At 42.1% G+C, this 26,566-nt stretch overlaps 1 protein-coding gene across 10 annotated transcripts in view; it reads right to left on the reverse strand.

The window, feature by feature from the left end:
• The window catches only part of IL18R1 (interleukin 18 receptor 1), a 46,021-nt gene extending 19,455 nt beyond the window's left edge, over positions 1-26,566 (reverse strand). For 4 of the 10 annotated variants that reach the window (XM_017947817.3, XM_021925141.2, XM_031655410.1 and 1 more), the window contains exons 1-5: positions 24,930-26,565; positions 17,908-17,993; positions 12,505-12,748; positions 8,487-8,652; positions 4,568-4,721 (exon numbers count right to left, since the gene is read on the reverse strand). In XM_017947817.3, the coding sequence (XP_017803306.1) occupies positions 4,568-4,721; positions 8,487-8,652; positions 12,505-12,748; positions 17,908-17,965 (622 nt within the window). In that variant the 5' untranslated portion in view covers positions 17,966-17,993; positions 24,930-26,565. Of the gene's footprint in view, positions 1-4,567; positions 4,722-8,486; positions 8,653-12,504; positions 12,749-17,907; positions 17,994-19,056; positions 20,833-20,904; positions 20,958-24,929 lie in introns of those variants that run through there. The other 6 variants (XM_031655413.1, XM_031655412.1, XM_021925137.2 and 3 more) reach the window with 5 other exon arrangements.

Raw genomic sequence — 26,566 nt, forward strand, 5'->3', positions numbered from 1 at the left:
GGGACTACAGGCGCCGCCACCTCGCCCGGCTAGTTTTTTGTATTTTTTTTTAGTAGAGACGGGGTTTCACCGTGTCAGCCAGGATGGTCTCGATCTCCTGACCTCGTGATCCGCCCGTCTCGGCCTCCCAAAGTGCTGGGATTACAGGTTTGAGCCACCGCGCCCGGCCGCAGGAGGCAACTTCTGTGTGAGGGGGAAAACTGCTACTGACTACCTTTCTCTGGATCCATTTTTTCCCCCAGAAACTTACATGGGAGACTTGAGAAGGGGCAGCGTGAAGGACATCTTTAGCAAAGGATGCTGTCTACTAACACTCAAATTATATCATTGGAAACCTACATCAGCCCTGAGTTTGCACAACTGGTATAAAGTGAAGGGGGCAGTCCCATGTAGGTCATAGAAGGAAACAACATCGTAGTTCATGCCCTTGACATGACCAGTCTACCTAGGAGGCTATCAGAGTCAACACGGCATAGAGGTCATCAGCAGTAGGAGGAGACACCACCTGATCAGCCAGAGCGTGAGACCAGGAAAGTGGCAGATGCCCGGTGGGAATTCAGGTGACTGTGATTCACGAGCACGAGCTGAAGGCAGTGGTACTCCTGGGCTCCAAAAACAGTGCCCAAAGTATGGCATTTTGGCAGGCTGAGTACTTTAAACTAAAGCACATTTGAAGACCTCAAAGCAGCCTCAAAACCAAGATCTCTCTGACCTTCTCCTGCCCTCCTGCTTCATGCCCCCATTCTCCCCAAAGCGAGTCCTAGAAACCAGACTCCCTCTTCCCAAAGGCAGATCATAAAAACTAGAATCCTTTTCCCCAAAGTAAGCCGTAGAACCTAGGAGCATGACTCTAACCTTCTCCTGCCTTTCTGTCTAGGAGCTGGCTATAAATTCTCTGGCCTCCTTTGGTCTGACAGTAAGTATTGAGACCCTCTGCTCTCTACCCAGGAAAAAGAAATACCACAGAGAGGCCAAGAAGAATCTGGACAGGTCTTGCTGAGTTTCCCCACTCAGTCTATTAGCATTAGGTCATCCCCTCTTGTCCAATCACATTTCTACATGACTGTCCATGTTTCTAGAACCTAAGCATTTAAAAAGAAAAAAAGTGGTTTTCCTGAGTCTTGGGGTATTCATTTCTTTCCTTTTTTTTTTTTTCTTTTGCGACCGAGTCTCGCTCTGTCACCCAGGCTGGAGTGCATCTGGCACAATCTCGGCTCACTGCAACCTCCACCTCCTGGGTTCAAGCAATTCTCCCTGCCTCAGCCTCCCAAGTAGCTGGGATTACAGGTGCCCGCCACCAAGCCCAGCTAATTTTTGTATTTTTAGTAGAGATGGGGTTTTGCCATGTTGGCCAGGCCTGTCTTGAACTCCTGTCCTCAGGTGATCCGCCCCCCTCGGCCTCCAAAAGTTCTAGGATTACAGGCGTGAGCCACCACGCCCGGTCCTGGGGTCTTCCTTTCTGAAGACCCCTATGTCACATAAAACTTTGATTAAATAAATCTGTTTTGCTTGCCCCTTGTTAATCTGTTTTTTGTTATGGGAGCATTGTCATGGGACTTAAGATGGGGAGGAAAGGTGTCACACCTTTCCATCACTATGGCAGTCACTACGTAGCAGCTGAGAGATCTCCATCTGCGAAGGCAAGGGGACTGTAATAAAGACACAACATGGAGAAGGTGGGAGCTCAGAGCCACCCCCGTCCTCAACACAGGTCAGAACACCTCCTGGCTGTCCTCTCCAACTCCAAGCTCTAATTTCTGTAGACTCGTGGCAAACTTCGCCAAATCCAAATAAAAATAGCCAGGATGGTGAAGTGTCTAGACTTCTTGCTGCATGTGGCATCAAAGGAGTTGTTGCTGTCTCAATGATGCACACAACAGGCATGTAATGAGCACCTTTATGTGCCAAGTGTCAATCGTAGGTATTCAAGATGCAAAGATGAGGAACAGAACTCAGTGCAAACCTTTCCAGAAACTTTTCAAGTTATTGACAGAGGCACACATGTAATGCAATTCTGACAGCAATCAGAAAAGCAAACAAGAGACCATGGGGGCATGGAGGAGGAGGGACATTTGAGTGGAGTCCTGAGAGACTCAGTTGACATTCTCCAAGAAGACAAGGAAAATAAGATGGACAATTATGGGAGAAGAATAGCTTGTGCTGCAGGTGAGGTTTGGGAACCCAGCAATGGGAGATGGTCATTACAGCGGAACTCTTGCTGTCCCTGGAGCCAACCTAGAGCTGAACACACACTCACTCAGTCATCTTCAGCCAACCCTATGAGGGATGAACCATTACTGTCCCATTTCACAGTGAGGAGTCTGAGGCAGAGAGGAACTAAGAAATGAACTCACCCAAGGCCACAGCCTCACAGAGCTGTTGTGAGGATTATATGACATGATTCAACTCCAGTACTTGGCACAATCCCTGGCCCATAGCAAGTACCCTTTTAATAATGGATATTCCTACAGCTTCATCAAAGAAGGAAGGAAAGAGCTGCTGATGGGCGGAAAGCAAAGATGGTGGGAGAGAGGGTGCAGGTTCTGAAAGTATCAAAGGGACAGAGATTTATACGATATTAAAAATACATACAGGAAAGAAAATTTGGAGAGTTTAGGGTAGATGATTATACATAGAATTTAAGTTTTTGAGTTTAAAAATTCAGTTATGGGTTTCCCCGGTTCTGGACTGTGGCAGGCAGAATAATAGACCCCAAAGTTTCCCACATCCTACTCCCGAGTTCCTGTGAATATGATATGTTACATGGCAAAAGGAACCTCTAGATGTGATTAAATTAAGGATCTTGAGATAGGGGGATCACCCTGGATTATCTAGGTGGGCACAATGTCATCTCAAGGTCCTCGTCAGAGGGAGACAGAAAGGTCAGAGTCAAAAAGGAGATGGGGTGAGGGAAGCGAATGTGTTTGGCTCTGAAATGAAGTGGCACAAGCCAAGAAATGCAGGTGGCTTCTAGAAGTTGGAGAAAGCAAAGGCAAAGAAATGCATTTTCCAGTTGGGCGTGGTGGCTCACCCCTATAATCTCAGCACTTTGGGAGGCTGAGGCAGGCAGATCATGAGGTCAGGAGATTGAGATCATCCTGGCTAACACGGTGAAACCTCGCCTCTACTAAAAAAACACAAAAATTAGCTGGGCATGGTGGCAGGTGCCTGTAGTCCCAGCTACTCAGGAGGCTGAGGCAGGAGAATGGCGTGAACCCAGGAGGCGGAGCTTGCAGTGAGCAGAAATTGCACCACTGCACTCCAGCCTGGGCAACAGAGCTAGACTCCATCTCAAAAAAAAAAAAAAAGAAGAAAAAGAAAAAAAAGAAACACGTTTTCCCCTACAGCCTCTGGAAGTAAAGTGATTCATTCTGCCAAAACCTTGATTTTACTGGAGACGCTAAACTTGGGGTAATTTGTTACTGTGGCAATACATGGGTGTGTATAGCTATATGCTTGTAGTGAAGAGGAAAGACGTTGCTAAAGCAAAGGCTGCAGCAAATGTGAGCCCACAGATCTTGTTGAACTAGCCACCCACACAAGTGTTACAGTTTCCAGTTTCTCAAGATGATGGGGGGAAAAAGTCTAGACTGGATAAGTCACCTGTCTTCAAATCAGGAAAGGAGCTGTCATTTTAAGAAGGCGCCAGATTTAATCTGTGAAATTCTTGAAGGCAAATCAAAATCAGTGGTTGGAAGCTACGAGAAGGGATATTTGGACTCAATGGAAAAAAGAGACTTCAACAATCAGATATTAAAATCTGGACTATACTGCTGTGTGATTTGGTCATTTCCTTGGTAGTTCCCAAGAAGGGACTGGATGATCAATTAACAGCTGTGCCTTATGACAAATATCTTCACTGGGTGAGGTTTAATTAAATACCTTTAATGTCCCATGATACTGTTCTTCCATCACACACAGCCTGGGTCCAGCATCCCTCCTCTCCCACCAACACATCAATGTTCCTTAACTTTCCCAGTCAAGATCCCTTTCCCCAGCAGGTCACTGCTTCATGAGGCTCCCCCTCCAAGACGCAGGTCAAAGGGAGCCTCCTGCATCTGTCCTTCCTCCAACTTCCCCCTGTACTCTTGCAGCCTCACAGATAATGCTGTTTCATATGGTGGCATTAGGTTATTACTTCTCCTGATTATAATCAAATCCCTTGAGAATAGCACAGTGCTCACTTCATCTCATATTTCCTTGCTTCCCAGCCTCCCTGTGCTAAGTACAGTTTATTGAGTATAGATATCGTCAATAAATACTTGTGGAGTGAAAATGTAAATTCAACAACAAAAGATTCCACAATTTACTCAAATTCCATATATAAGAGACAGCTGACTCATGTGAGGTTTATTCATATAGATTTTCATTTCCTGCCAAAAAGAAAGGTTTATTTAGCCAAGTAGAGGAGCATCAAAAGGAAGATTTTGACCCTTATATTTGAACTAGTGGTGTGGTCACAACCCCAACTAAGTGGACTCTCAATTCCTACACAGTTTTGAAGAATGGAAAAATTCCATTTTACTAAAATACATCTGTTTCTTCCCAATTCTAAGATTTCCCTTACCTTCCACAACTGTTATATTGAAGGTTTTGGTGATGTTAAATAGTTTTCCATTATGATGAAGGAAATGCACACAGGAGTAATACCCCTGGTCTTCCAACTCAGCGTTCTTCTTTATCGTTGGGTTGTTATTGTTCTCCAGTAGCTTTTTACAGTTCTGTTTTTAAGAAAGCAAGTTAAAATACTTTAAGTAAAAACCGAATTGAATTACAATGATCCAAATTTTTGAGTTAAATAACTTTAGAGCAAAAGGAAAACAGAATGGAAAGTAGCAATTCCTGGATACATGTCCCAATGACTTGGTACTGCTTTTACTGAAACAATTAAATGCAGTCCCATTGCTGTTGGTATGATTATCATTATTAATACATGCTGGGAAGCAGCGCATGGGGCAGTATGAGCACTGTAGCTGCTTTCATCAATATTCTTTCATCTCTCTTTCACATACCTGCAGAGACAGAAACAGGGAGAGAGAGACAGAGAGAGAGAGAACACTACAACACAAATCCTTGCTTGAGTCACAACTCTTTCATACATGTTCAGTCCAATTTTGTGTATTCTGGACTATGCATCCCAGCGATGGGTAGTGGGGTGGGTGGAGAATTACTCAGAGAACCAAGTAGCTAGCAGACCACCCACACCTTTGACACTCTCCACCAGAAGCCAGCGAGCTGATTAGAAATGCATCAACAATATTCAAATCCATAGGTATACTCAAACATCTCTCTCTCACACACACATTTCCATACATGTCACAGGAATTAATACTAACTGTAATAAAGCCACTTTCTTCAATCCAGCACATCTGACACCCAGAGGTAGGTCCCAGAGCCATGCAGGGACCACATGGGAAGGCTGGGGGCTGAATGGCCATCCTTGATGATTGGACACTGTTTCTGCAAACACCAAGCAAGAAGAACCTACTGCCCGCAGACTTCTCCCTCACAGCTGGCAGCCACTAGGGTTAGACCCATTTTGCACAGAATGTGCCCGTGAAGCACCCACATGTGTACCTCACATCAGTAAATTATTTATGTATAAGTCAAAATTTTATAAAGCCAAACTAATTTTTTCAAGCTATAGAAAAGATCAGAGACTCTTCATTTTTCCTTTCCAATCAATTGTCTACTAAATTGTCTACTCAATTGTCTACTGATTTAGACTCCTTGCTCTCGGGTGAAGTCATGATCAGTCAACAGGCTTAGAATACTCAGCCCTGCGGTCAATTGTTTAGCTAAACATCCTTGGTGCATCAATGCTCTTAATTTAAATATCTGCATTTTGGAATTTCTTTTTTTTTTTTTTTGAGACGGAGTCTCACTCTGTCTCCAAGGCTGGAGTGCAGTGGCTTGATCTCGGTTCACTGCAACCTCTGCCTTCTGGGTTAAAATGATTCTCCTTCCTCAGCCTCCTGAGTAGCTGGGACTACAGGCACCCACCACCACGCCCGGCTATTTTTTTCTATTTTTAGTAGAGACAGGGTTTCACCATATTAGCCAGGATGGTCTCAATCTCCTGACCTCGTGATCTGCCTGCCTCGGCCTCCCAAAGTGCTAGGATTACAGGCGTGAGCCACCACGCCCGGTCAGAATATCTTAAAACTCAGCACACCATGCCTCACTAATTTACATGTACTGTAACACATTTGTACATTGATGGGAAATAGAGTGAAGTCAACTCAGGACTGACTCAAATGTTTAGAAAACATTTCAGATAAGAGCTGTCTTTGGAAATCACAAGTAAACAGTGTTCAAGCATAAGGCACAAACAAAAGTTTCAAGGATGTCATCATCACTCGCTTTAGCTTTCCCAAGTTCTGTTCAGACCACTCTCTCTTATAGGTCTTTAAAGTTTCCATGACAGAGTCACATTATTCAGATTTGTTATTCCATATAAACTGCATCAGCTGTCCCCAACCGTTTTGACACAGAGACTGATTTCATGAATGACAATTTTTCCATGGACCACGGTGGGTAGGGGTTGAGTGGGGAATGGTTCGTTTGGGGATGATTCAAGTGCATTATATTTATTGTGCACTTTATTTCTATTATTATTACACTGTAATATATAACGAAATAATTATACAACTCACCATAATGTAGAATCAGTGGAGCCCTGAGCTTGTTTTCCTGCAACTAGGTGGTCCTATCTGGGGGTGATGGGAGACAGTGACAGATCATCAGGCATTAGATTCTCATAAGGAGCGTGCAACCTAGATTCCTCGCATGTGCCGTTCACAATAGGGTTCTTGCTCCTATGAGAGTCTGATGCCGCTGCTGATCTCACAGGAGGTGGTAATGTGAGTGAGGGGGAGTGGCCCGGGGATTGGGGACCCCTAAACTACACAATTTGTGTTTGTGTGTGGATGGGAGTGTGTACGTTTTTTATGCATACACATACTCTATACTCACACACACTATGTATGTGTATACTTAATTCCTATAGCATGGTCTAAAAGAGTTTTTTTTTTTTTTTTTTTAATTATACTTTAAGTTCTGGGTTACGTGTGCAGAATGTGCAGGTTTGTTACGTAGGTATACACGTGCCATGGTGGTTTGCTGAACCCATCAATCTGTCATCTACCTTAGGTATTTCTCCTAATGCTATCCATCCCCTACCTGCCACCCCGCAACAGGACCTGGTGTGTGATGTTCGCCTCCCACTTATGAGTGAGAACATGCAGTGTTTGGTTTTCTATTCCTGTGTTAGTTTTCTGAGAATGATGGTTTCCAGCTTCATCCATGCCCCTACAAAGGACATGAACTCATCCTTTTTTATGGCAGCATAGTATTCCATGGTGTATAAGAGCTTTTAAAATTCAACAAGTAAAAGGTATGCCAACTGAAGAAGACAGGGAAAATAAACAGGCAACCCACAAAATTGCCTGATTGCAGTAAGATGCAATAAATAGACACAAAAGTTTAATTTATTACTAAGAAAAGTGAAAAAACCACTAGGAGTTTTAGAAATTTTTCACATCCAATTTGAACCATTCTAGGAGCATTATTTCCCAGTGTTGTGGAGGTGACAGAAAATTGGGATTCTTTTTTCAAGTGTGGGGTAAAATTGGCAGAGCTCCCTGGAGACGAGTTTGATAGTGTGAAGAAAAAGACATAAACATGCTCACAGCCTTTGATTCGGTAATTCTACATTTAGGGATTTGGTTGAAGGACAAATTATATAAACACCCAAGGATCTGTGGAAGTGGTATTCATTTCAACCTTTAAATAATAGTGAAAAATAGGCAATTCACAAATGTCCAATAACAATGGGATTAGTTAGATGAAATCAGGCACATAAAAACTGAAAGCCCATGTTTAGAAGATCATTTAAAGATGTGAAGGGATAGTCACAACATAATTCTTAGAGGAAAAAACACAATAAAATAAAATATACCACTTTTAAAAAGCAAATGCTTCACAGAAAAAAAAAAGGCACGAAGTCTCTAATTGATGGATTTATGAGTGCTTTTTGCTTTCTTCATTTTTCAGTTTCAAAGTTAAAATATTATAAAAGCATTACCATTTTCAATATTATAAAATGAACTAATGTATTCAGAAAAACATATACAATTGAGTTTTACATGTTAAGTACATGTGACGGGAGAAAAGGGAAATCCTTGAACTAGCATTCCTAAAAAGTAACTTATTGAAAGAGAAGGAAAATGAAGGAAGAGTGTGAGAGAGGCAGCTGTGATCATTTATTGAACACCAAATCCAGGGAAACTACTGTGGAATATATTTTAATACTATGTATCAGCTGTTGACAACAAGCCAGTGAGGATACTCGGCTCAAACAGGGCAAGTGAGTCATGTGGGATCAGGCAGCTTGCTATGAGACCAAATGGTAGCCCTCAATCCCTCTTTTGGGAATTTTATCTTTTCCATTAAGTCTTAAAGTTAAAATAACATAAAAGCATTACCTTATACAATGATGTGCTGTTGACCAGTGTTTGATAGTAACTGTTTTCACAGGTTATCTGCAAAGATTTTTTAACTTCCACAGTTTTACTAGTTACTTGTCTTTCAGTGAAACAGCTGTGTTTATTTCTTCTGATGACATTTAATTTCCATTTCTGAGTATAATTTCTATGGAACAAAAGTGTAAAGGTATTTTATAATGCTACCGAAACTTTGCAAATATCACCCATCTTCCCTTTAGTAACCAATGTTATGATATTTTTCCTTTATTTTTATTAAAGAGATTGATTCATTGATGTGCAAATCCTGCTCTGCCTCCTCTTGATTCAAAGGAGCAAGAACTTTATCAACTGTCATGGGAGCAGGGGGTAAAAAATGAAAATCTGAGCAGTCTACACACACAGAGACACACACATGCACATATCCTACTGCAGACAATATATTATGGATGTCAGAAAAGCAGATCTTTACGACGTCAGTGATCTTCGCTGATGGATAAGTTTAGAGAGTCTTGGTCCAGGATGGGAGGGTGGCTTTGGTTTCAAAAGGTCTATAAATTCCTGATGTTGTTTTCTAAATGTGTGTGTATATGCATTAGGTTTTATGTTTCTCAAGGCAATTTGTTCCCGTCCCATTCTCTTACTGTTGAATAAAGCAAAGTCTGGAGTTGTTGCCCTCAGTGTAATTGAATTAGCTCTTTAAATGCCTTACTGACCAAAGGTGAGTATGAATAGATTTTATAGTAGTTGTTACTCCTCATCAGAAATTAATGATCAGGAGTATCACTAGACCAGGTGCAGTGGCTCACACCTGTAATCCCAGCACTTTGGGAGGCCAAGGCAGGTGGATCACCTGAGTCAGGAGTTTGAGACCAGCCTGGCCAACGTGTAGCCCGTCTCTACTAAAAATACAAAAATTAGCTGGGTGTGGTGGCGGGTGCCTGTAATCCCAGCTACTTGGGAGGCTGAGGCAGGAGGTGGAGGTTGCAGTGAGTGGAGATCACGCCATTGCACTCCAGCCGGAGTAACAAGAGTGAAATTCCATCTCAAAAAAAAAAAAAAAATGGTGATCTAGAATTGGAAAAAAATACAGTATTTTTTAAATGAAGTTTTTAAAGAGAAAATGTTTCAAATTTGATGTTTCTTCCACTGCACCTGTGATGTATAGATTCATTTGCTAAATACAGCAGACACGTGTTGTTAAGTTATCTTCTATGCCTGACACATTTGTGCCCACCTTAGGCTCTTCCAGTTCCCCTTTAGGTCTACAATAGGATAGAAGGAAGAAAAGACTAGCACTTACTGAGTTCCAGGTATCAGACTATGTATGTGCAAGGGAGATGACTGTTTTCCTTAGGCTCAGATGAGAATGCTAAATCTCAGACAGGTTAAACAACTCACGTCACACACTTGCTACAAGATGGGGCCAGGATGCAAATGCATATCTATTTGACCCCAAAGGCCAGAAGTGCTTTGCACAATTCTACGCTTTCACAATCCAATGAATCTGGCCCCTTCACTTTGGGCATGAATTTATAAAAGATTGGCCATGACTAGAGAATGTGGTAGGCTGTTGTCATGGTTACAGGCAGTGCGTCCGTGGCCATGGGACATGATAGAGCTACCTGGCCCTTGAAATGGATTCAGAATCCCATTGGCAGCACCTTTTCTCAAGTGTGTTTTTGTAACGTCTCCCCAGCTTCGGCCTCAATGAACTGGAGAGATAGAGATTTCTAGATCTCTCTGACTTGTTGCTTAAAAGGAATATCCCCATTTGTTCAGAATACATTGTTCTCTACCTCTGTAATCCTCAATTCCTAACACTCAACAAATGTGAGAGGACTGATGACACTCCATGTGCAGGACGCTGCGCTGCGAACACAATCACCAACACACTGCACCTGCCATCAGGAGCTCCAAGGCTGGTGTTAACACGGAGGCCCACTGACCCAAAGCTGTGACCACACTTTCCTGCTACAGGCCCAGCCCATCCTGGTTATGAAAACCACTCATTTTTGTCCACACACACCAGGGGATAAGCACCAGTCCCCACTTCTGAGGCTGCTCACCAAGCTGAACTCACTGTCTGTCAGTCTAGGATTGGTTTATTAGATTTCCATGTGTACATTTCTCTCTACCTTCATTTCTTCATCTCTATCACTGAAAAACGCTCCCTTTTGTATCCCCTTCCTTCTTAGTTGATTTCTTTCTTAAAATTTGGTGGGATAAAGTGATTTTCACTGCAGGATTAAATGATCAGTCCTCAGTGGCATTTGATTATTAGCAATGGACTCCTAAAAATTAAAGAATTACTGTTCTAATGGGAAAATTTCAGGTGTAAAGTCTGTTCACTGATAGATCCCACATCAAACTACAAAGGGTTACACACCTAAGTTAGAACACATATGTGTGTGCACACACACACAATCTGCAGTAAATACTGCTTACTAATTACGCTATATTTGAAGATGTCTGTATCTTTCATGCTCCTGGGTGTCTAAAACAACTTGCTTCCATGTGGAATCCCATTTATTTTCAAGGCCATTGTCAAAGCTGCTTCTCTCCTCATCACTTTACTCTCATAGTGATCAGTCTCCAATATCCACTCTGGGACACTTCGTTTTTCTTAGCATCTCCTGTCTGCTACCCTGTCTCTCCACATGTCTCTGATGTCCTGCCTCGATCTTTTGCTTCCATTGTTGCTTCCTAAGCCAGGCTGTATTCTCTACTCCCCATATCAGAAAGATGGCCAATGCCATTTGCTTCTGTTATCTCCAACTGATGATCATGGATGCCTGGCTGTTCCTCTCAACATGTTCTCTCAGCCCCGTCCAGAATACTTTATTCCTTTAAATCATGCCTTCATTCAATCAGGAGTCAGAAGTTTGTGGGGGGCAGTGTTTGTTAATCTGTTTCCTTTACCCCATTTGTGAGTATTCATTCTTCCTTAGCTTGTTATGAAAAATCTCAGTTGTGACCCATTTCTGTAATTATCCCTCTTTAAAGGTCACCTAAAGATGTATTGGTTTTTATCAAAAGAGTTACTTAATTTTTTTCTGATGCCTGGGAGTTCCTATGTATAAAAACAAACAAAAGTGACCTAATTTGGTGCAAAACCACAGGAGCACTACCAAAGTTTCACAGTGATAGCTCACTCTGCTCTCAACGGCACGGTTGATAATGATCAGGACTCACTCTAGAAGTGCCTCCAAAAGAAATCTGCTACATATGAAATCTGCACACCATCACCTTCAGCTGGCCCTGAGCTATTTCCTACAGGTCAGTCTCAAGTCTCTATAAAAATACCTACACATGTAGGTAGGTAAGTAAGTACATCTAAAAAGAAACATGTTCAGTAACTGTGGGTGATGCTTCCAGTTGGCTATGCTCATTTAATGGAAGTTATCCAACATAATTATGAGTATCCTGGCACAATCCAGGGCCACCGCATGAGTAAAATGCAAAGCCCTTCTGTGTTGCCCTTTCTCACTGCCCCCAGCTGTGGGTTGCAATTGGCTGCTGGAAACACACATCCTCCACTAGCACTGCCACCTGGTTCCCCATGAGCCCCTGCAGACTGGACTAGTGTGTGTCTGCATCAACCCCATCCCTGTTCCCCACCAAGGATGCCACCCAGGAAGCTGACACTGCCCCCTTCACAACACATTAATATTATCGTGAAGTCCGAACCGCTGATTTCATTTGATTGGGGGCATGTAGGCAACAGGAGTGGCTGAATTTTAAAACTGACTTTCATGCAATCATTACTTACCATTGGTAAGAATCCCCTAAAAGGAAACCCTATTAAGGTAATCTCCTTTCTTTAAGGTCACTAAGAAAATAAGCAGAGAGAAATAAATGTATTTTGTTCTGTAATGAACAACGTATTTCATGTTGTAGGAAGAGTAGAAAAGAAAAAGATGTGCTGATTATCTGACCTTTAAGATTAGTGCATATTTGAGTTGCTGAACAAAGGACAAGAGGGCTATAAAATACATTTTAAAAAGAAAGGGTTACTCACTCCATTTGGAAAGAGTAAGATCCTGTGTCATTCAACTCAACTGGCCAAAACTCCAAAACACAACCATGCAAAGCAATTCTCGATGAACTCCTTGGATTCAGCTCCACACGTTCCTGTGATCCACTGCTTTTGTACCAGCTTTTGGTGATTGTTTCAATCTCATGTGCAGGTGAACACGAACAATATTTCAGATAGAAAGGTTCCCCTTCAACCACAGTAATGTGGGGACGTGAAGTACAAGATTCTTCAAAAGATTAGTAAAGTAAAAGAAATAAAAACAAAAACCAAAATGACAAAGGTAACTTTTTTGTCTTCTCATGCATTAGGTGAAAAAGCAAGATTAGTAAGAAAGTCCTGAGAAATCTCAGTGTCACTTTCCTGTGGGTTCCTTTATTTTTGCAACAATCTTTTCAACACTAGAAAGGATGAGGCACTTTCAGAATATAGATGAAAACACAACTTCTGACAGTTTCTCCCCAACAGGAAGGTATCAGAACTTAGCCAACCGTAGCTAGAAGACTGATAATTGTGTCATCTCTTAGAAGAAAATATTACACATTACAACTTCTTCAAAGGAAAGCCACAGAAGTCACAGTGCTGCCATACCTACCCCAAAACATACCCAGCTGAGGAGTCTCAGTGGAAAAGAAACAAAAACTTAGCAACCTTGGCGTTCTTCCTCTGCACCATCAGAAATCTCACTCACTGTGCATTCACCCTGCCTATCTAACATTCCCTGGCAAGTGTGGAGATGGTTAAAGATGTGCCTATGTAACTTACAGTGTGTGTACATTTATTATTGCTGTAGGTCACCATGTGGATAATCAAGAATTCATTAATATAATATCAATCCAAATTTGCATATCTGTCACATTCCCTCCTCCTCAATTGACCCAGATTCTCTGGCTTTGGAAATATATCTGACCCTCATCTACACAGGATAGGTGTTCCTTTCCCTCTTTCTGCACTTCTCGTACTTCAAGGTCAGCATTAATTGGTCTTTCTCATAATCTATCCTCCCGTGACTCTTGGATGCACTTTTACCACATTTTGAGGATGAGAATATTTAAATTGAATGAAACATTTCCCTTAGGACATGGACAGAGTGCCCTCTCTATATGCCCTGACTATAGGGTTTGTTTCTCAAAGCAGCAGTCTGGTTTTAACTCAAAATTGTTAACTACAACATAAAGAGGAAGTGATGTGATAGAAGTGTTCTGATATGGTTTGGCTGTGTCCCCACCCAAACCTCATCTTGAATTTAATCATGGGGGCAGTCTCCTGCATGCCGTGCTCATGATAGTGACGGAGTTCTCATGAGATCTGATGGCTTTACAAGGGGCTTTTCCCGCTTTTGTAAGTCTTCTGAGGCCTCCCCAGACCTGCAAAACTGAGTCCATTAAAGCTCTCTCCTTTATAAATCACCCGGTCTCAGGTATGCCTTTATTAGCAGTGTGAGAATGGACTCATATAGTATATTGGTACCAGGAGTGGGGTGCCGCTGTAAAGATACCCAAAATGTGGAAGTGACTTTGGAACTGCATATAGACAGAGGTTGGAACAGTTTCAAGGGTTCAGAAGAAGATGAAAATATGGAAAAGTTTGGAACTTCCTAGAGACTTGTTAAATGGCTTTGACCAAAATGTTGATAATGTTATGGACAATAAAATCCAGGCTGAGGTGGTCACAGATGGAGATGAGGAACTTTTGGGGAGCTGGAGCAAAGGTGACTCTTGTTATGTTTTAGCAAAGAGATTAGTTGCATTTTGCCCTTGTCCTGGAGATATGTGGAACCTTGAACTTGAGAGATGATGACCTGGGAGAAGAAATTTCTAAAGAGCAAAGCATTCACGATGTGACAGAGCATAAGAGTTTGGAAAATTCACAGCCTGAGGATGTAGTAGGAGAGAAAAACCCATGTTCTGGGGAGCAATTAAAGCCGGTTGCAGAAATTTGCATAAGAAGTTAGGACCCAAATGTTAATTGCCAAGACAATGGGGAAAATGCCTCTAGGGCATGTCAGAGATCTTCATGGCAGCCCCTCCCATCACAGGCCCAGAGGCCTAATAGGAAAAAATGGTTTCCTGGGATGGGCCCAGGGCCCTCTTCTGTGTGCAGACTATGTACTTGGTGCCCTGCATCCTAGCCTTCCAGCCATTGCTAAAATAGGCCAAGATACCAGGTCAGGCTGTGGCTCCAGTGGATGCAAACCCCAAACCTTGGCAGCTTCCACATGGTGTTGAGCCTGCAGGTGCACAGAAGTCAAGAATTGAGGTTTGAGAACCTACACCTAGATATCAGAGGACGTATGGAAGCGCTGGATGTCCAGGCAAAAGTTTGCTGCAGGGGTGGAACCTTGATGGAGAACCTTTGCCATGGTAGTGTGGAAGGGAAATGTGGTGTTGGGGCTCCCATACAGAGTCCCCATTGGGGTGCTCTACAGCTAGTAGAGTTAAGAGAAGAGGGCCACCATCCTCCAGGTCCCAGGATGACAGATTCACTGACAGCTTGCACCATGCACTTGAAAAAGCCCAGAAACTCAACACCAGCCCATGAAAGAAGCCAGGAGGGGAGATGTACCCTGCAAAGTCACAGGAGCAAAGCTGCCAAAAGCCATGGGATCCTACCTCTTGCAGCAGAATGACCTGGATGTGAGACATGGAGTTGAAGGAGATTATTTTGGAACGTTAAGATTTAATGACTGCCCTATTAAATTTAGAACTTGCATGGGGCTAGTAGCCCCTTTGTTTTAGTCAATTTCTCCCATTTGGAAGGGGTGTATTTACTCAATGCCTGTACTCCCATTGTATCTAGGAAGCAACTAAATTGCTCTTGATTTTACTGACTCATAGGAGGAAGGGACTTGCCTTGACTCAGATGAGACTTTGGACTTGGATTTTTGAGTTAATGCTGGAATGAGTGAAGACTTTGGGGGACTGTTGGAAGGGCATGATTTTGTTTTGAAATGTGAGGACATAAGATTTGGGAGAGGCCAGGGGTAGAATGATGTGATTTGGCTGTATTCCCATCCAGATCATCCTGAGTTGTAGTTCCCATAAGCCCCATGTGTCATAGGAGGGACCTGGTGGAAGGTAATTTAATCATGGGGGTGACTACCCTCATGTTGTTCTCCTGGGAGTGAGTTCTCATAAGATCTGATGTTATTATAAGGGGCTTTTCCCCTTTTTGCTCAGCCTTCTCCTTGATGCCACTATGTGAAGAAGGACATGCTTTCTTTCCCTTCCACTATGATTGTAAGTTTCCTGAGGCCTCCCCAGCCATACAGAACGGTGAATCAATAAAACCTCTTTCCTTTATAAATTACCCAGTCTCAGGTATGCCTTTATCAGCAGCATGAGAATGGACTAATACACATTCTTTGAAAACATGGATGTAAAATCTACCTCAAAACACAAGAGTTAAGGAGCCCCAACTTCATGTTTTCCGGTTGTAATACAATCTCTATTTTATACTAATACTTCAACATAGAAGGTGTGATACATGTGTATATATGGGTGTCAGCTTCAATTTACATGCAAAACCCCGGTGAGTCATTAACAGTTCATTTATTTTCCTGTTTTAGAGTTAATATAATAAAGTGCATAGACCATACAATATGTGCTCCTTTACGCCTGGGTTATTTTGACATGATTATGTTACAAATGCATTCATGCTATAACAGTGATGTGTTCTTTTCTCATTGTAATGTAGTATCTAATTGTGTTACCATTTGGCAATTTATCCATTTTATAAAGGGATACATATTGGGGATTTGGTTTATTAAACAAATGTCTGTTGGATATTGGGTTATTTCCAGGTTTCCAGGTTTTCGCTTGTCTTAAAAAGCTTCTATAAACACATCATATGACTGTGTTTGGATGGACATGTGCTCTCTGTAAGTATTATCATTTGAAGAAACTTAATGTGAACTACATACTCTCCAGAGGTGGGAAGTTGACAGCTGAAAGTCCACACCATCCCCCTCCTCAGGCAGCTAGAAGCTTTGGATATCTAATCATGGTTTACCATTAGAGGCTTTGTTGATTACCATAATACTTGTTGGAAATGGTCCTTGATGGGATAAATAAGTGGAGTTCAAGGTGTGTAGAGTTCCAAGTGCCAAAACAGGCACTCCTATTGTTCCATCAACACAGTATAAGAACCCAGCAGGGCCAACAACCAATGCCATTTGGAATAAAGTCTGTGTTTGAAACTGTCTTGGTTTTGGACAATTGTGGGATTTTGTCACTTAAACTCAACTAGGTTCAGTGAATCCTCTATGTAGAACATTGTCATGTCTCCCTAGAGTGAAACATTCATGAGAAGTGCTCTCCAGGGCAGGCAGCTGGGAGCTTGGCAACTTTGCACAACTGGCTGCATGACCGTTTCTGTGCCTGAAACATGCTCTCGTTATAATGAGGAGCAAGGCTATTAGTGTGTGTCCACAGGACATGGGCCTCATGACACATTTTCCTGCACCTTGTTTTTCCTCTGACTTGTTTCTGACACATCATTATATAAAAAAAAACAACAAAGATCTACCTCATTCTTTTACCATCTGGGTAGGGCTGTATTGCAGGGATCGCAATAATAAATGGATCCACATAAGTAAATATACCCTGAGATTGGACCTGTGTTATTTGAAAGTACCAAAAGCTTAATTCTGCTCTCTCTTCAGCAGTAATTATCAAAGCAGAGAATATGGGCCCATGTGTTTCCCTCTCCTAGGTAATAGATCAAGGCAAATTAATATTTGTGCTCCCACTTTCTTCCCCAAAGTCTAAGGAATGCCTTGCTAATCAATCATGGATTGAGTCTCAGAACCCTTCTCAATTAAAACAAAACAAAACAAAAAAACTCTAGGCAATCACTGCTAATCAACTGGAGTCTCAGAACCCTTCTCAATTAAAAAAAAAAAAAAAAAACTCTAGGCAATCACTGCTAATAAATTAAAATTGGTATTTGACATCTACTATGAAGCCTACTTGAGCTCCCTGGTCTAGCCAGTCTCTTTTTGTATATTTCGTCTCACTCTAATTTTTGAAACCTGTCTAATGTATTTGTCATTTACTTTTCTCATTATTACCTAAATAATGAGATGAATCTTTGCCTCCCTCTCACGAAGGAGACAGTGTGTTTCAAACTTCCTAAAACCCAATAATAAAGATGGCTGCCACCTCCTCAGTTTCAAACAACATGAAATAAATTTCCACCTCAGACAAACGTAATTTATTTCAAGATGTAAGTTGTTCACTCTGCTCTCACTACATAAACTCAGACTGCAGAATATTTTCTTTTCTGAATAAATTCAGCATCTTCAGTAGCCACCATATAAAAAAAAAACTTTGACATTCTTCCTCGATTACTAATGAAATACGTTTGTGAATATGTATAATCACTTACCTGCAGTGCTTACAAATATAAGCACCCAAAGAGTCAAGGGTAATTCTCTACAATTCATGGTTTGGATTCTGCTTCAAACGGTTTCTCTGGAAAACAGAATAAAACAGATCCAGTCAAAGCTTTCAAACAAAAGCATACCTATCTTATGAAGGTTTAAAAATCTTCTGGCACACAGATTTTCTAAAAACCAACCTAGAAGATTTTTATATTCCTTAATCTAGTAACCAATTCTCAGAACTTTCAGCCATATAAAATTAATAAAATTAGGCTAGGCATGGGGGCCCACACCTGTAATCCCAGCACTTTGGGAGGCCGAGGCAGGCGGATCACGAGGTCAGGAGATCGAGACCATCCTGGCTAACATGGTGAAACCCCGTCTCCAGTGAAAAATACAAAAAATTAGCCGGGCGTGGTGGCGGGTGCCTGTAGTCTCAACTACTCAGGAGGCTGAGGCAGGAGAATGGGGTGAACCTGGGAGGCGGAGCTTGCAGTGAGCCGAGATGGCACCACTGCACTCCAACCTGAGAGACAGAGCAAGACTCCATCTCGAAAATAATAATAATAAAATTTCAAGGCAATGAAGTTTTGCTTCTGGAAAAAGGCCTGGTCTACTAAATCCTGCTTCCAAGGTCAAAGTTGAAAACAATAGTACTGCTACAAATATTACCATTCTGTGAATAAACAATCTGTGACATGCTGAGCTATGTATGACAGTTCTGCCTATGTAAGAGAGTGTGTGTGTGTCAGGCCTCTGAGCCCAAGCCAAGCCATCGCATCCTGTGTGACTTGCAGGTATATGCCCAGATGGCCTGAAGTAACTGAAGAATCACAAAAGAAGTGAAAATGCCCTGCCCTGCCTTAACCGATGACATTGCACCACAAAAGAAGTGAAAATGGCCGGTCCTTGCCTTAAGCGATGACATTACTTTGTGAAAGTCCTTTTCTGGGCTCATCCTGGCTCAAAAAGCTCCCCCACTGAGCACCTTGTGACTCCCACTCCTGCCCGCCAGAGAACAACCCCCTTTGACTGGAATTTTCCTTTATCTACCCGAATCCTATAAAACGGCCCCACCCTTATCTCCCTTCGTTGACTCTCTTTTCGGACTCAGCCCACCTGCACCCAGGTGATTAAAAAGCTTTATTGCTCACACAAAGCCTGTTTGGTGGTCTCTTCACACAGACACACATGACAGTGTGTGTTTTCACATCAGAATGCTCCTGAATGGTAATGAGATCTTCATTTAGGGGTTGAACTTTTAAAAATCCATCTTCCTCCTTCAGAACGTAGGTTCCATAGTTCTAGGCACTAAGTCTGTTTTGCTCTTTTGCTCTTCACTGTATCACTAAAACCCAGCACGAAGCCTAGCACACGGCCAGCACTCACTAACATGTGTCACTGAGGCATAGGTGTGTGTATGTGTTTGCGTGTGTCTGTGGCTGCCCATATGACTTGACTTTAGGGAAATGGAGAGATGAAGTGACAGTCTCCTAACTCCAGACCCCTCCTTTACATTGACCGTGACCCAGTGGAACTAAGATCTGCATTGAACTTTGATCCTACTACAACCTAGCATTCACACTTCTGATTACAACTTTAAGTGCCCAGTGGAGGAAGAATCGCCCCACAGTGGAGACCATTCAGAGTCTAAATACTGCATAAATAACACCATGTCCCTTGTTTACCATCCTGAGTGCAGGAAGGACAGGCTGATGGCAGAGTCTGGTTTCAGAAACACACCAACCTGGGTTGCCACTCCAGTTTGAATACTGACAAGCTGTGCAAAACTTGAGCAAGTCTTAGAGCCTGTTTTCTCATTACCAAATGGAAATGTAAGAAGGCCTGCCTCTGGAATTATTGAGTGATTAAACCTTCTAAGGCTTAGTAGCAGCTTCTCGGCCCAGAATAATTCCCCTCTCACCAACAACTACTCATCCTCCATCCTAAAAATAGGGTTGTCAATGCCTGAATCCAAGACAAAGCTTAATGGCTAAGCTGCCAAACCATTCACATCCATCCTTATGGAAAAATCACCAAATATTTGGTGGAATTTCCAAGAGATAATAATCAATAATGTAAAGGCCAAAGAAACAAGTATGAATGGAAAGTACCAACTATGCATAATCAAATTAGACCAGTTCTATGGTTAGAAACCTCCCCCGATACCTCCACACACATTTCGTCATTAACTCTGCCTATTCTTTCATCTTAGAAAGAATAAAAAATGTTATTTCCTTTATGTCACTACTCTGATTAAGGCTGACATAACCTTATAAAAAGCATCACTTTTGTAAAAAATATTCAATATCTACCAAGAGACAAAGTTACTAGGAGATGATTCAGCAAACTGACAAGTTAACTCTGAGTTTCAATATGAAACATATTAAGATCTTAGTATACAAAAATTAGTTGGTATTTGCACAGCATTCTGCAAATCTGGATGTGTGTACGTAAAATTTTTAACGTACTTTAGTTTTACGTGTGAATTTAAGAGATTAAGGTTATATTAAATAATGAATTCATTTCCAGAAAAAGAGCTATTCTGATAAATGTAACAGATACTCTAGCAAGTGTTAATAAAATAGGTGAAGAATATAAATATTAAGTCTTACATGTAAGAATTTTAAGATTTTTTAATTGTAATGTTTAATACCAATATTTTTGCTTTTCTATCACTCTTAAGTTTCTTTCTTTTTAAAAAGTTTTTCTGATTTCTAAAGCAATTTACACTCAATGTAGGACATTTACAAAAGGAAGACTGAAAGAAGAAAATAATCTCAACAAGTATAATTTTTAGCATGTTTTCCTGTACTTTTTATAAATGTTGTCACATAATTAAGATGTTTGGCCAGGCATGGTGGCTCATGCCTGTAATCCCAGCCCTTTGGGAGGCAAAGACAGGAGGATCATGAGGTCAGGAGATCGAGACCATCCTGGCTAACATGGTGAAACCTCGTCTCTACTAAAAATACAAATTAGCCAGGTGTGTTGGTGAGCACCTGTAGTCCCAGCTGCTCGGGAGGCTGAGGCAGGAGAACGGCGTGAACCTGGGAGGCGGAGCTTGTAGTGAGCGGAGATCGTGCCACTGCACTCCAGCCTGGGTGACAGAGGGAGACTCCGTCTCAAAAAAAAAAAAAAAAAAGATGTTTAAATGATTGCATATCCTGCATTTTCACTTAATATTACATAATGAGCATTTTTCCTATGTCACAAAACTCTTTGTTAAAACCATTCTAACTGCTACCTAATATTACTTCATGTGGCTATATTATCATTTACCAGATGTATTATGCGATAATCACATGACCATCTTCATGGGTAAGGCAGGACGGCTCCGTTTTTTTGCAGCATGGGCTCAGGTGCCAGCCTGGGTAGATTTGAATCTCCATTCTACCCTCTACCAGCTAACCGACTGTGGGCAACTGACTTACCTGTTCTGTGCCTCAATTTTCTTATCCATAGAAGGGGATAATCATACCATCTCCCAGAGCTAATGTGAAGGTTAAATGAGTTACTATTCCAAGTGTCTGGTGAATGGTAATACCACTTAAATGTTAGTTATTATTATTTGTCTACATTTCTTGTTATTTCCTAGATGTTACTCCATGGCAGTACAGTGATTGAGTTGAAGACTACATTTAAACCTGACAGATGCATGCTGCCAAACTGCATTCCAGAAATGTTGCAATAATTCATATTCTCTCACTCAATAGCACAAGACAGTATCTATGGACCACACCCAGGAGAGCACTGAGCAGCTTTACTTTTAAAATGTAATTAGACAGCCAAAATGGAAAAATGATATCTCATTGTTTTCTGAATTCGCATTTCTTTGGGTATAAATGAGGCAAATATTAATCACATATTATCAGCCATTTTATTTTCATGTTTATGAACCATCTCTTTACGTCTTTTGTCCAGTTCTCAGATGTTTGTCTAACTTGTTGTTTACTTTCTGTCTTTTGCTATGCTAATATATGACAAATTTTAGATTGATGTAGTCACACGGATCACTCTTTTGCTTTGTGATGTTTTCATTACTTTTGAGTGTAGGATATCCTTTCCTGTCGGGGGTCACACAGATGCTTAGGTAGTGTCTTCATTTTTATGACTCGGTATTGTGTTGTTTTGTTTTTATGTTTAGCTTTTCTCATCCACCAACAATTAACTTTCTTGTTTGACATGAAGATAGGGAGTAACTAAACCTACTTGCCTCAAATAGCTACTAATTACTTCTCTACTGTTAATTAAATAATTCCGTATTTCCCCTACGGTTTGCCAACACTACGTTGTCATGTATAAGTCCTCCCTGAGCACTCTACTGAAAGTCTAACACAGCATGCTTGCCCAAGTGCAAACACACACATGCACACACACGCTCACACACACCAATGTGCCTCTACCCTCCCACCTTTAGTTTTTCTATTCATAGCACTTATCACTGTCATATTTTCACTTTATGTCTGCTTGTTTGTTATTTGCTGAATTATTGAATGACTTAAATCCATAAACTATACATAATTTTGAATCTAGGTGATCATCTGATCCACTGGCACATCTGCATCATCTACTTTTAAAATGCTTTTTAAAGCATGATATCTTGGAAAGTATGTTTTAGCAACTAACGTGAAGTCTAGGCCACCAGCTCTCACTCAAGTTCGGAAAAAAATCATGATGGCTGGGCTCCACCCAGCGGTCTGGAGGACAGACTGGGCATCCTGATTCCTCAGAACTCCGCAGGTGACTCTAATGTACAGTCAGGTGGAGAGCTGCCGACCTAGGGCATTTATTTGTATTCTTAGGAAAGTAAATTTAATACACCTTAAATGCATATATTTGATGTGTCTAAGACATATTAAATATTTGTACACGTACATATGTACGTATGTGTGTGTACACACACATAACGAATAGTCACAAACTTATCTAAATCACCCAAAGGCGTGAAGTTTTCTCTAAACGAAGAAAAAAAACAGTTTCCTTCCAAAAATGGGGTGACCTAGGCTTAAGGTCAGATCCAAGCTGACCACTCTGTCTCCCAAGGCAGCACAGTAAAAAGCCCTTCCAGAGGGTCCAAACAGTCACCTGAACCCCTGGCTCTGCCCAGTTGCCCTTGTTTATGGGCCCCACCCTGAGAAACTGACCTTTCTCTAAATGTAATTCACAGAAACACATAATGCACAGGGAAAGAGCCGCTTCAAACTCTTTCTAATGAGGAACCTGAGATTTGAGGAAGTGAATTGGTGAGCCTCAGATTACAGCTTTTCACAAGGACACACATGAATCAATGTAGATGCCATAATATAAATCGCTTATTAGCAACACATACAATCGAGCACCTCCCGAGACAAAGTGCCTGGATGAAAATCTTAACACCAGCTTTCTAAAAATGTAATTTTTCTTCTACAGCGTTCCATGCATAGTCGTTTTACTCAGCCTGCAAGATGATAAAACAACCAAACGCAAAGAGGAGAAAACGACATTGGGGCATAACATACACACGCTTAAACTCTAACAAACAAAAGAATTTGTGTGGAATTTGGCTTCTCATCTGTAAGGCCAAGGAAATCAATGCCACCTCATAGTCCTTGTCACACAAGTGTCTGTTGTTAGCCTTATCCTTCCCCCAACCTAGTGTCGGCAAATCGTGGGCAAATCTGCCTATGCCTGTGCCACCTGGGCTACCCTCCCCACTTCTCCCAGCTGCCAGGTCCCTAGAGTCCTTGCAACTTGGCTCAATATTTGCCTTCTCAAGGAAGCTCTCCAACTGCAACAGCCCCAAATGGTGCATGCCTTTGTCCAAGCCTGTCTCCATCATTCCGCAGGTGTCTCCATCACTCCTGGACTAGCTCCCACTCTCTGGTGAGGTCCATGAGGGCGGAGACCCTGCGTTTTCTTTTCTTTTCTTTTTTCTTTTTCTTTTTTCTTTTTTTTTTTTGAGATTGGGTCTCGCTCTGTCGCCCAGGCTGGAGTGCAGTGGCGCAATCTCTGCTCACTGCAACCTCCGCCTCCCAGGTTCAAGCTATTCTCCTGCCTCAGCCTCCCGAGTAGCTGGGATTACAGATCCCACCACCACGCCTGGCTAATTTTCTGTATTTTTAGTAGAGACGGGCTTTCACCTTGTTAGCCGGGATGGTCTCGATCTCCTGACTTCATGATCCGCCCACCTCAGCCTCCCAAAGTGCTGGGATTATAGACCCTGACTTTTCAATCCACATTCCTAGACTTTAGCCTTAGTTCTTAGCCTTTGGATGTGTATTTGTGCAGGGAGAGGGAACACACTGTCCCCAAACCCAATTCCCCAAATTTACCCCTCCTAACCCATCCAAGGCCCTGAAGTTGAGAGGTGTTCTCCCAATAGCAGCACTGTGTATGACACAAAATCGGTATTTGCAAAGGATCTTGAGAATGAAGCAAGGGAGTCAGTGAAATAAACACAATAATCTTGAACCTCTATATCTGGCTGCAATTGACACCTCATTAGTTTGTCTGATAACTGCAATGCAACCTGCTGGGCTTTTTAACTTCCCAAGGCTGGGCAGAAAAAAGACAAAGGCTCTGGAATCAGAAAAGCAGTAAGTGTGAGTCTGGGATCTACTACTTAGTAGCTGGGTACTCTTGGATAAATGACGGAATTCCTCCTCCCTTTTATTAATAAAAGCATAATGATAGTTCCTATTTCATGTGGCCCTTAGGAGGATTAAGTGAAAATAAGATATCTAAAAATTTTCTACAGTGTCAGGCATGTGGTAAGCACTTAAAAAATGACAACTATTGTTATCATTTATTTCAGTTGTTCTCACCTCTCCAGAAAACAATTGGGAACGTCTTAATGTCTAAAACTGTACTTTCAGAGAAAGACGGCATGCTGTCTCATCAATTATTTACACATATTCACACACACACAATCTCTCTCTCTCTCTCTTAATTGACCTTGTTTTGAGAATCCCTCCCCGGATGGTGGTCTTCCCTTCCCCTGGGGGAGTGGGGAGGGGGTGTAGGTGGCAACAGGGCCCACCCTTACCTTCAGAGGGGCGTCCCCGAGGCTGGGGCGGGGGCGGCAGCTCCTCCTTCACACCAGGTCGTGACTGCGGAGGCCAAGTTCGGAAAGTAGGTGAGAAGCAGCGATCCCCGCCTCCTGACTACCGTGGAAAGTGAAAGAGAGGTGTGATTAAAGAGATAAGGCACCCAGAGAGGGTTACAAAAACAAAAACCAAAAAAGAAGAAGAAGGAAAGAAGTAGGAACAGAAAGAAAGAAGAATGTCAGGGGTTTGGCAGCTCCTGGTTGCTAAACCCGGCCAGTGGAGGCTGCAGGTGGGCGATGCCCGCGGTCGGGCAAAGCTCCGGGTCCCGGCGTGTCGTGGTCTGGGGCGCTCTCAGTCTGGGGCGCTCCCGGGCGTAGAGTCCTCCCTGACTTGGGGGTCCCGGTCTGGGGGCCCTCCGGTCGGGGTGCTCCTCGCAGCGATGCTCCAGGACCGCCTCCTCCACCCAGGCGCCCCGCGTGGAGTTACCGGAGCTACTGGATCGCGGGGTCTAAAGGGCGCAGCTGGAAAACCCAGCGCCTCGCCCTTTCCCCTCGGACGACGTGGGCCCCAGACGTCTGGCTCTTCCTCCCCAGCCGCGCGGCGCGGGTCCCGGGAAAATCAGGGCGGCAGCCGGGTGACCTGCAGGGCCGGAAGGTGGCGCGCCCGGGCCGCTCGCACGCACCCTGCAGGCCGCCGTTCACAGCAGAGGATCCGAGGAGGGAGGCCAAAGGGGAATGTGTGTTTCTAGATTTTTACTTTGTGGCAGAGCTGTTATTAAACAAAAGGAAAAGGAAAACCCATAGCCGACAGGCAAATGGTTTAATGAGACAATGATTTTAATTCTTTTTACCCAATCAAGATAATTCACCAAAGAATAAACAAAAATATGTAGTTATCTCAATAAATGCAAATAAAAGCATCTGACAAAATTCAACACCCTTTTTGAATTAATAACGATTAGAAAACCGAGAGTAGAAATGACCTTTCTTAATCTGATAAAGAACATCTATAAGAAACCTACAGGTAACTTCACATAATAGTGAAACATTTTGCGTTTTCCTAAGATTAGTGATGAGATAATGATTTTGGCTCCCACCTGGGACAACTGCTTTGCAACAAGTGGAGAAATAAAGATAAAATTAGAAGGCATAAAGACTGAGAAGAAAGAATTAAAACTACTGGTTTTAACAGAGAGCATAATTATATGCAGACCAACCTTTGAAATTTACAAAAGAAACTACTGGAAATACTGAGTTTATCAAGATCATGGAATATAAAAAAAACATAGTAATTCTATATATTAGAGATGGAAACTTGAAAAGTGAAGTTTGTTAAAAATGCCATTTACCATAACATTTAAAAATCAAAATACCAAAGTATAAATTCATTGGATAACGTATGAGATATCTTCTGTGAAAACTACAAAATATTGCTAACAGAGATGAAACATCTAAGTAATAGAGGGATATGCACGTTTATGGATTGGAAGACTTAAGACATCTATTCTCCACACCGTATATTTTTAGACTCTCTATATTACAGAGTCCATATACTTAATGCAATCCAATCCAAATCCCTGGAAAATTTTTCAAAGAAATTAAGAAGCTCTTTCTAAAATTTATATGAAAATGCAAAT

Source organism: Papio anubis, chromosome 14 (assembly GCF_008728515.1).
Source record: "Papio anubis isolate 15944 chromosome 14, Panubis1.0, whole genome shotgun sequence".
In the NCBI taxonomy this organism is placed as follows: domain Eukaryota; kingdom Metazoa; phylum Chordata; class Mammalia; order Primates; family Cercopithecidae; genus Papio; species Papio anubis.